Source organism: Vanessa atalanta, chromosome 9, assembly GCF_905147765.1.
Source record: "Vanessa atalanta chromosome 9, ilVanAtal1.2, whole genome shotgun sequence".
Taxonomy (NCBI): domain Eukaryota; kingdom Metazoa; phylum Arthropoda; class Insecta; order Lepidoptera; family Nymphalidae; genus Vanessa; species Vanessa atalanta.
Genome location: NC_061879.1, coordinates 6403163 through 6414599, shown reverse-complemented (window position 1 = coordinate 6414599; position 11437 = coordinate 6403163). Strand labels below are relative to the sequence as shown.

At 31.2% G+C, this 11437-nt stretch overlaps 1 protein-coding gene across 1 annotated transcript; it reads right to left on the bottom strand.

Annotated features, from left to right (window-relative positions):
* Positions 1-205: 205 nt before the first annotated feature.
* Positions 206-11067, bottom strand: LOC125066136 (non-lysosomal glucosylceramidase). Its single transcript, XM_047674067.1, has 16 exons — positions 10920-11067; positions 10617-10832; positions 10453-10541; positions 10200-10380; positions 8782-8944; positions 8425-8551; positions 5475-5759; positions 4969-5092; positions 4773-4898; positions 4472-4582; positions 4266-4380; positions 4055-4184; positions 3419-3971; positions 3131-3346; positions 2796-3025; positions 206-1740 (listed from the first exon to the last, which is right to left on the bottom strand). The coding sequence occupies exons 2-16, from the start codon at positions 10766-10768 to the stop codon at positions 1508-1510; spliced, it is 2835 nt and encodes a 944-aa protein (XP_047530023.1). The 5' UTR covers positions 10769-10832; positions 10920-11067; the 3' UTR covers positions 206-1507.
* Positions 11068-11437: the final 370 nt, after the last annotated feature.

Below are 11437 nucleotides of genomic sequence, written 5' to 3'. Positions count from 1 at the left end.
ATTAATAGTACAAAATATTAGAAAATGTAATTTTAGTGAAGCCAAAAAGAAAATCAAATAAATGTATAGTTTATAATGGAATCTTAGAAAATAATAGATAAAAACAAGTTATTTTGAATAAAAAAATTGTATTAACTTTCCCAAAATGCATTTATAATACATAATACATGAAATAAAAAATGTAAAATCAGATGTATTTTTGTATTCAAATCCACTTAATTAAATATATACCTATTTTACTCTAGTGGCAATAATCATTGTTACAGGGTCCAGCATCAATATAAATTTTACTAATATAAATGTAATAATACTTAGTAATTGTCCTCAGTTCTCTTTAACTTTAAATATTAAAAACATATAATTACATTTTAAAGACTCAATATGCAATAAATTACATTTATATCTTTGGCATATAGTTATGATGTTCATCATCTATTGCACATCGAATTACAACTAAAATATATTCAAAGTAATGATAATAAACATAAAAGTTAAAACAAATCGCTGAAACAATATATTATTTTATTCATTAATATTATTTTTTTCTATTTATATAATATCTTATGTTGTCTTTTAGAACTATCATTAAAGGATTTTTATTTAAATGAAAACAACTTCCAAATGTATACATGAGGAAGAAATAAAAATCACATACACAACAAAGATACAAAACTAAAGATATATTTTCAAATACTAATATTTACCGGACTACTTATATCTAGCACGATGTTGTCATGTGTAAACATACAATATTGTGCGTGGCTACACTGTACTCGGTTAAAAAAGCTATAACCTAAGCAAACAAAATCTTTAAGTAATAATAAACAGATTGAGATTAATTTAATTTCCAACCTGTTTAGATTCCGTGATAGCAATTTTAAGTTACTTTCATTTTGTTATCTAAAAATAATAGAAATTATCAATAATTCAAAAAATATATCTAATATGATGTAGGAATACTGCAATTATTATAAATTAACTCTTAATAAAGTAAAAAAAATATTTTTTTTAATCTGTTGGTTAACCTGATTGATGATTATTATCAATAAGTTCTGTAAACAAAGTAGTAAGTGAAATTTTGTTTCAAGTATGATCTTTAAATGGTAAATTTAATCTTATTATTCGAAATAAATATATAAATTATATTTTGTGCAGTTCATACTTGCCATGACATTTTTTAGAGCAATTTTTTTTGTCTTTGTATGGCAAAACAAAATTAATACAATTTTTTTCGCGATTGGAAATACTGTGTACATACATATTAATTCGTCCAAGACGTCAAAAACCCTAATTTGACATAATGCTATTAAGCGTCTTTTTTTAAAATTATAAGGCAATTTCATTGTTTAAATATCTCACAGGATCTTCAAGACAATATACAATGTTTTAACAAAATATTTTTTTTACATGAAACTGAACCACTTGGCACAATTATATTCTTGATGTTAAAATTTAAAAACTCTATATGTGTCCTCTTTTTGCGATGCAAATCAAATTTTCGCTAACACTATAAATTATTTTCTTTTGGGTGTAGTGCTTGACCGTTAGTAATAGGAACTATTGGGCAAGGCCTCGTCAATATAGCTTGATACATCGCCCATATAGCTAGAGGTCGCATGTACGCTATTGAACGATGGTTTCCATTCTCATACAATGCTTCAGGAGTTTCAAATGATAATCCCATTTTTACTAAGGTGCTCTGTAATCCGCCAGCGGTTACAAATGCTTGCTCGTGCATACCTGTAACAAGAAGTCATAATTATGTTTATCTTTCTCGGCAGTTTTTAGCTCTACTATGTATCGTTTTTGTTTTTAGAACGAATTTCTCTTACGCAACCTTTCCCTCTCATTTCTTTCTCCGTCTCTGTCTATTACCTACGGTTTTATATACATAATTTTATTTACCTGTGTTTTGTTATTATTTCAATTCATTTGAAACTTTTAATAACAATTTTATATCTTTTTATTAAATTATTCTCGAACGCCTCATTTTTTATACATTAAGCCGAAAGTAAGTGGAAGATGAAGTAAGTTTTAGATGATTTTATGGGGCTTGAGATAAATTAATATTAAATAGAAGATGTAAACGATTTTACGTATTCTGAAATATTAGCAATTCAATATCAATTATATTTTCAACATCGACACCATGATTTGTACATATAATTTTTTTTCTTATCACAAAATATTGATTTTAATAGCTTTTATGATTTGCCTTACGGGACTTATTTATATGTAAGATAAAGGAAATCTTTGTTAGCTTGTTTGATCTTATTATGAACACCTGCCAATAGATATGATTTTTATAAACGATTAGTGAGATAGCGCTTATCAACGACAATAAAAATATGTTTCCAATTACAAAAATCACGTATTGCTATTAAGATTTGAAAGTAGTTTGCAATTATCGTCAATGAGGCTCATCCTGACTAATATTATAAATGCGAAAGTGAGTTTGTTTATTTTGTTACGCATTTTCCTCTTAACTAGTTAATCGTTCATCGGAAAAATCCGGCCACCTTACCAAACTCGGGAGGAAACTACTTTAGCATTATAAACTTTGTGGTCATCAGTATTAAGTACTAAATATTAGAAAACGTAATGAGTGTATATAGTTTTTTTGGCATTATGTAATAATTACAAATGTTTTAACTTAAAATATAAACATCAGGCCAAAAGTTATAACTATCCCTAATCAGTAATTGCAGGACTTATTAAATTGTTTTTATAAGTAGCCTTATATTCAGTATAATGAATACATGGGGAAATATATATATATATATATATAATTTTACCTTCATAAATCATGAGGGAAGCTAATCCGTATGTAACTCCGGTCCACACCTCCTCGCTCTGTATGGCGGTAGTGTCAATGTGACCTCGTGCTCCGCCCACGAAGCCGTTTACAGCACCCATTCGACCATTCAAAAAACGAAGTACGTTGTTCTCGTATATCGTATGCAAAGCTTTCTTAACGTTCGCTTCAGGGAATATTGGGTCAGTCCAACCGGATGCTCGAAGGAACCTTCAAATTCAGATCAGGTAAATAACATTGTATTATTAAACCTTACTGAATAGACTGAATACATTCAAACTATTATCAGATTTTTTTTAATTAAAGTTTTTTTACCAATGTCCGGCTAGCTGATCGGCCATAACTACTTCAGAGTTACAGGGCTTCGTATCGAATCGATAGTAGGAGCCGTTCCAAAGTTTTTTTTCGTAGGAGGCCCGCGCCTGCTCCAGTAACTTCGAGAACTCTCGCTCGTCTTCCTCGAAGCCGAGTAGCCTCGCCATCGTCTGGACCACGCTCAACGCCGCCACCCACAATCCACCGCAATAGGCGCTAAAACACGAGGTTTATGTACAGCTCAAAATATTAACGCGTCGAACCGAGGAGCTCGAGTCTCAGTCGTACCTCGGACCGGTCATTATCCACGCGTCGTAGGTCTGGTCCGGGAAGCCACCGTTCTCGATGAGGCCGTCGCCGTCCTCGTCCCAGAGCGCGACGCGGCGCAGCAGCGCGGCGCAGGCGGGGTACATGTCTGCCAGGTAGCGGCGGCAATCCCACACGGCGGCCGGCGCCTCGCGCGGCTCCAGCGCCTCGCCGCCCTCCTCCACGGCCTCGGAGCTGCGGTACAGCAGGTCGAGGATGTCGGCCACGCCGGCGGGCCGGTCGGGCGCGGCCGGCTCGCCCGGGCCGGGCGGCGCGGCCGGCGAGCGGGGCGGCGGCGAGTGGTCGGCGTCGTCGGCCTGCCCCGTGGCGCGCGAGTACAGGTCGTCCTCGGTGCCGTCGCGCACGTCGTCGATGAAGGCCAGCGAGCGGCAGCGCTCGTCGCCGAAGGGCGCGCTGTAGGCGCGCAGCAGGCGGTGGTCGCGCATCACTTGCAGGATGAACTTGAGGTTCAGGTCCCGCCATTCGGACACGTCGTGGATGTTGTAGGCGTTTATTTGAGTGAACGGTATGCCCTCTGCGAGACGACATATATTATGAAACATTGATAACGAATGATGAGCGAATTACTTCTTAAAAATAAATTAGTTTCATACGTACCCGGGTCGCCTAGATCGTGCGGTATGGAGTCTTTAATTTTGAACTTACAAGATTTTCCGTCGTATAACGACTGCCTGTGTTTGGTCGTTTCTACTGCTATCGAGTCACGGAACATATATTGTAAAACGACCTGTAAAATAGAAATAAAAAATTATAATAATCTGTCATTAAAATAATAGATACTCAACCTGCACTCAAAGGATTATCTTACTTGTAAATTAGGCCACAGCTGTGCGAGTGCAAAAGATGCATAAAAATGAACATCATAAGTGTTATACATCCTATATTCGTGTCCTTCTAAGTAACCGAATACACCAAATTCATGGCTGAAAATATACAAACGAATAAATACACCACAACTTTAATTAACCTACAAATATCCGATCGACTTATCAACTAAACCCAAGACATATTTACCGAGGGTCAGTCTCAGGAAACTCGTCGGGGACGTCAAACCAAATCGTTCCACCGTCTGCGACGAAGTAAAGCTCATTCATTAAGGCACTTTTTAACCAATCGGGTACATTGCTGAAAAGAGAAAAAAAGCATATAAATGATCATTAATTAATAATACAGAAGCTAAACTAATATTACAAATATAAAACTAACCCAGCCTTTTTGTTGTCATCAATACTTATATGATAATGAAACGTAAAATTAAATATAAATATGTAAAAAACACAACATATGTTTCAGAAGAAACAAACAAATTAAATACCTGTTATTTAATATGGGCTCTTGCCATTCTGCGAGTTGCTGTTCCCAATTTTTATAATTCCTAAGCGCATAGGCCGCTATACTGGCACCAGCTATGCCATCACTGCCAAAATATTTTGTATAATATCTGAAATAAAAAAAAAATTGATACCTTCTCTTAATTCTACAGTAACATAACCCTTTAAATGAAAGAATACCTTTTATGTATTTTACAATCTTTTTTGTATTTAATAACAGGCATATCCCATACAAGACAAAATTCGGTTGAACCGCATCCTCCCGGCTCTAAAGATATTACACTTGACAATCCTATGGAGTCATCTGAAAGTATTAGGAAAAGTTCTTAAAACAAGTGCGTTAATTCATTCATATTTTAACATCAAGACCTTTGACAATTTATTCCTAAACACAAAGTTATCTATTATTCAAAAATTCATTTTTCATGTTATAAATATTCTTTTTTGGTCACTAATTTCCAATTCTTTTTTTTTTTTCAAAACATCAATAATATTCCATATCCAAGTACTGGCACTGTAGAAGCACTTTTAAATCGAATTGCAGTACACTTACAATACGGTAAACAAACTTACAAAAAGATAAAAAAAAAAAAATACTCTGGTTAGAAACAGATACTGAATTGTTTTGACTTTGCCTATTTCTACACAGATGATATTATTATTATGATGATTTTAAGATAGCTTACTTTTGTAAACCTTTTTCGTTTTCTCCTTGCTCTCTTTTTTACCGTCAGTTTTTGGAGGAGACGGCGTCTGACTCGGATCCGGCTCTAATTTTCCGTGTTTCTTTAAGCATTCCCATACGTAGCCAGATGTTTTTGCAGAATTCCAAAGACAGTAACCTTCATGGATTGTTTCATTTTCTTGTTTATTTTTAGCTATTGTGAATGTGCACGGTTGGTCAACTATTCTCTGTTCCAAAGTCACTCCGCACGTATTTTCCTCGGAATATCTTTCCAAGTCTAATTTACCTACAAATATAGGTCCCGTATAAGTACGTGTAGTAATATCTAATTATATAATAAAGAGCCTATAAAAAAAATAAATATATTTTAGATAAATAATACTACGGAAAGAGTAGTTTAAATGTATATTGCAATAAATATTTATCTTCTTTCTCTGGAAGAGAAACTAGAGTTTTATCTAAATCATTATTCATTTGACCAGCTTCGTATGTGAATTCATTATTCGTTAAAGATCTTTTCACTCACAAAGGCGCGCCTCTCCACGTTAAACTACACAAAAAAACTTAAAAAAAAAACAAAGGTAAAGGTATTAAAATAAAATTTGTTCTTTTTTTGCTGTCTCTACTCTTATGTCAATCGTCTCACACACACACTAAGGCATTTCGTAAACACGATCGTCACTCATTACTATTAAATGTCGATAATTTAACGCTGAGGTCGTCGATCGTTTCTACTCTTACTATCTACTATTTATACGTGTTTTTGGCTCTGCGATGAAGATTGATGACGATTCTTAAATACTAAAATCTATGATTTTATATTTATAATATATTAATATTATAAATGCGAAAGTAAAGATGAAACTTGATATGAAGATAGATGAGTCCCGGGGAAAGATATAGGGTAAGACCATTAAAGGTGTGAAAAGATTCATGAAAGTTTGTATGTGAAATCGATAAATGTTTTTAACCCCCATAAAATGAAGATTGCATGTTTGTGTGCATTTATTTTGCATGTTTGTATGTATATATTTTGTTAAACTTATTTCACTTCCTTAGTAATATATAGTGAACATAATTTTGTATACGAAGAACACGTGTCATATCAGCTGATTACATTAATTTCATTTGCTTAGGATTGCTGATATCACTACTATTGTATGTATTCCATATTATATAATTATGATAACCATACAAATCGATATTAATAACTCAAAATGGTAGATAATCCGTATTTTATCGAATATTTAACATATTTATTATTAACTAGACGAATCTGCGACTTGACGCGCGCGAAATTTATAAAAAATAAACTTTCAACCTCGTTTTACCCTCCTATGGATGGAGTTTCGTAAAATCCGTTTCATAAAATTCCTGAATTCTTAGCGGATGTCTACATACTATAAGGATCCTACCTTCCAAATTTCAAGTTTGTAGGTGTTATAGTTTCTGAGATTTCGTGATTAATGAATGAGTGGTAAATACCACTTATATATATAGATAGAATAGATTTATAAAGCTCCGTTCATCAATAAAATTGCTGAGAAATAGAAAAAACACTAACTTTACAATTAGAACGAAGTGAGGTGAAACGAACAAGTATTTAAAGAAAAAAAGCAATACAGAAATAATCTTGAAAATGCTTTTTTTTGCCAACAAGATATCATTAGTTCTGAATCACATACATATATTCTGCTATGTAATGTTAACGTTATCCGATAATTCTGAGACATCTCATTGGACATCGTTGATAGTGTGCCAATAATTCAGTTTTATTTTTTTACAAGTAACGAAAAATTAAAACGATAGAGAAAATTGCTCCATAATTTTCCAACTTATTGCTGTGTAATTTTTTTTTACTTGCGTATTAATGCCAGCGCAAAAAAAAATGCGCCAATAGGAAACATATTTTAAAAATCCTTTTAATGACAAACTTTCTTGTTTGTTTAGTTAAATACGCCATACTACCTTCAAATGCGTAAAATTAGGTTTACCCTCTGATTTAGAGAAGTGTAGTTAGTGAATCATAAAAGACAACGTGAGATATTTCGTCCGACCTTTGCTTTAAAATTTACAATTGTCTTTTTTTATATTTCAGAAATAAAATATTCTCTAAAATTGCGAAGCATTTCATACAAAATTCGAAATGTAATTCTTAAAAAAAAAACGTTAACATTTTTCATCGACCCTAACGAAGAACGATCTTATTATCTCATTTTAAAATACTTTCGTATAAAATATATACGTTGTTTTTGTGAGTATTTGAGTAGGACCTTGAATGTTTAAGAGCATTTCACTGCAATTAACAAAATTCTTATTTCACTCTCATTTTTTTTCTTTCTATTTACGACAACAAAATAAAAAAATATTCTTTCTCTGTTCTTTAAATTGAACAGTTTACGTAGATCTTATTTTTATAGACCAAATATTATTGTAAGAAGTGGCTAGGGAGCTTCCGAGAATATCAGTATTTCAGAGAGCTATGTAATACAGTTAATTAGTTTTAGTTGACTGCGTCTTTGAGTTATGCTACTTTAATTTGTAAAAATAAAACAGGGCTATTATATAATATTTGTTCATGTCTGCATCTGAGATTGATCAATATAATCCTAGAAATAGAATATCCACGAGAAAGACATTACAAGACCTTGTTGTAAAAATTCCAACAAAAAAATATAAGATTTATAAAGTTATTTGCGCATAGTTCTAGTTGCGTCCAGTCGCCTAGATCAGGAAAAACAAAAATGGCGGACATGTTGGTCATCGGTTTTTGTGCAATAAAAAGATAAATGAACATTCAAAATTTTGTATCTCCTTCCTTAAAATATAACCTAACATTACATATCTATAACATTGCTAGTTTTGCTGTTAATTCGAAAAAAAACCTACTCATAATATTCGTATAATTTTATTTGATAGAATAAAATTATGAGGTATTATTATTAACTGACCTGTTGCTTTTTTCTTTTTAGGTTCTCCCAGAACTTCAGTCCAAGTAAAGGTAATACTAACATCTCTTTGTTCATTACATACATTTTGAGCTGAAAATACAAAAACAGCACACGGCAAACTACTGTCCTGAAAAAATACAATGAAACTCATTATGTACTAATTTTGTTAATGCATTTGTGTAGGAAACACTTTTGCCCAGAAAATATTACATTTACCGGCTATTCCTTCTTATTTCTAACAATATTGGTTTCTACAATATTACTTTATAAAATATAATTTATTTAGTTTGACACAGATAAAATATACCTACTGCTTACTTATAATATATATATTTCAATATGTATAAAGAATTTAACCTTATAATTGTGAGGTATCACTGGCGATATTTGACGACAAACTAATTTAATTCCATATTTTGAGAGATCATAAGTGGTCCAAGCTCTTGGATATAAAGCTGTATATTCACAATCTGAGCCATTAATTTTCCATTCCCATGATTGAAGTACTTTCTTTGGTTTGCTATGTGGAACAAATAAAAAAAAAAATAACAAAAAATATTTTACTGATTATACTTTGAACAAGTTGAGATGAATAAATGTGATTATATTTTTAGAGCTAATAAGTAACCGTCTTTGCAAAATTAGTACACATATATATATTTGCAAAAAATATTAGTAAATATTTGTTTCCAAATCTGCTTTTCTTTGGAGATTGTAATATATACAACAATTAATTTACTGAATTATATAAATAATAAATAATGTAAAATATAATTAATTGGTATCAATAACTAATAACAATATAATTTTAATCAGTTTGTTTTTGTAGAATTGAATTGAGCCATCATTTATCATATTTGGGTCACATACAAGCCATTAATTGAAATCTTTGCATTGAGCATAACTATCAATATCACAAGCTCTTTGCCTCAACAAGCAAACCTAAAGAAGAGCATTAAGCTCATGGCCAGCATGGATAGCAGAATTTTATGAGTCTGATATAAAAGACTACTTTCTATTTAATGTACACATCATATTAGCTCCAAATAAATTAAAAAAGGTCAAGCAGATTATATTTACTGTATAAGGTAAAAAACTAGAAACTACAGTTTAATTATTAATTTATAAATTAAAAGTTATAACAATGCATAACTATAGAGATTTTTAAACAAAATTCAAAGACCTACAATCACAATAACCACTCAGATATAAATTTAGACTTGACAGACAATACTCTCAATTAAAAATAGACACATACTGCCTTTTAAACGATTACAGGTCATTGCTATTTATTAAAAATTACAAGCAGTGTATCAATAAATTTATTCAACTACAGCCCAAATTTTCCATAAATTTCATGATGCTGAGGCTGAATAGTTAGGCAAAATATCCAGCCTGATTAAAGCACTTTCGTAATTTGTGTGTTAATGTTTAAAAATGTATTAAAATGTTCATTTTTCGGTACCATAACCCCACATTAATTTCTGTTTTGATAAAAGTAGAACAAAAATAAAAACTTAGTTTTCAAATCTATCATTTCAATTTAAGTTATCTTCAAACCTAATATAATTGGTTTACAAATAATAGGCAAGTACATACTAAGTTTATTTTGATAGTTGCGACTACAATACAAATAAACTACATCATATTACTTTTATAGGTTACGTTTTTTTTGATATTTTAATATATATTTTTTAAATTAATTACAATTACTAGCAAAATAATAAGTTAAAACAACCATGTCAACAATACACATTATTGAATACTATACTTACTTGTAGGTAGATAAAACTGACTGAAATATGGTCTCTCTCTTTGCATTCCTAATATTTACAATAAATTGACATTCTGGTACTGTGACATATTCATAAATGCCAGGATAAAGTTGGAAGCGGCAGAATTCCCCTTTAAATCCTCTGCCAATGGTACCACCACCAATGCCTCCAATTGGACAACCTAATTTATTTATAGAATTATAATATTTAATATTTTATAATATTTATTTATAGAATTAAAATGTTTACATACCATACATTCTTTGTGCAGATATCATATGAATGTAATCCATTATTGGCTTCCGTTTTTGCATTTTTCGAGCTAAATAGTATTTAAGGTACCTAAAATTGATAAATAAAATTAATAATATATACATTATGGAGTGATCACAGAATAAAATCTATTCTAGATTATACCTTGTTGTTAAAGGCATCATTTCAAAAATTTGTTTTGGTCTTGGTATAATAAGTTGTTTGCTTTTAAGAGGAAATTCATGATTTAATGCAAATTTCAGGCCATACTTTGGAGGTTCATCCATAGTCACATTACCTACAATTTCTTTATCCATTTTTATAATAAAAAATTAGAGCATAGTATTGAAGTATATTGGTACCCGGTGACTGTCGATCACTCTGAGATAGAAAAGACATATAAGTTATAAAATGTCTACAAAGAATACTATATTGTTGTTAGCTACACGAATCTTAAAAAGATATTACCGATTTTATTTTTTAATATACTAAATATATATATATATATATATATTTAATACAAGGCAAACGATTCACTGAAGAGAAACTATAAAGAATTCACAACTAAAATTACATGAATGAACAGTCAACAGAACTGAGTATGAAGACTGAAGTTAGAACATAACTGATTAACTGAGATTTGAGAACTGTCTAAAAATTAGAAGTGAAGTTGCCGAATGTCGATCACATCATCAATCACCACAGAATACATATCTATGCTGATTGCCGACTATATAGTCGTTGAATTATCTTATATCTGTGGGACGGATATATCACGAACCAGGATTCAGGATAAAACATCCAGCTCAAAATAGTATAGAAAAAAAATTGTGCTTTTATATATGTTATTAACTAAAAATATTTGATAAAAATACAGTTGCACAGATTTCAAGGAATTGATACCAACTAACAATTATTAAAACCATTATTATATAACTTAAAAAATACGAATTACTAAATTAAAATCTTAATATAAAAAATTACAA

What these genes read in the sequence shown, in the direction of transcription:
- LOC125066136 (XM_047674067.1), bottom strand. Translation starts at nt 10,768, where the DNA reads ATGGATAAAGAAATTGTAGGTAATGTGACTATGGATGAACCTCCAAAG. An exon ending in ATCTGCACAAAGAATGTATG is followed by an intron (nt 10,381 to 10,452) that starts GTATGTAAACAT and finishes TAAATAAATTAG; the next exon opens with GTTGTCCAATTGGAGGCATT. An exon ending in TTCCCTCATGATTTATGAAG is followed by an intron (nt 1,741 to 2,795) that starts GTAAAATTATAT and finishes TTCTTGTTACAG; the next exon opens with GTATGCACGAGCAAGCATTT.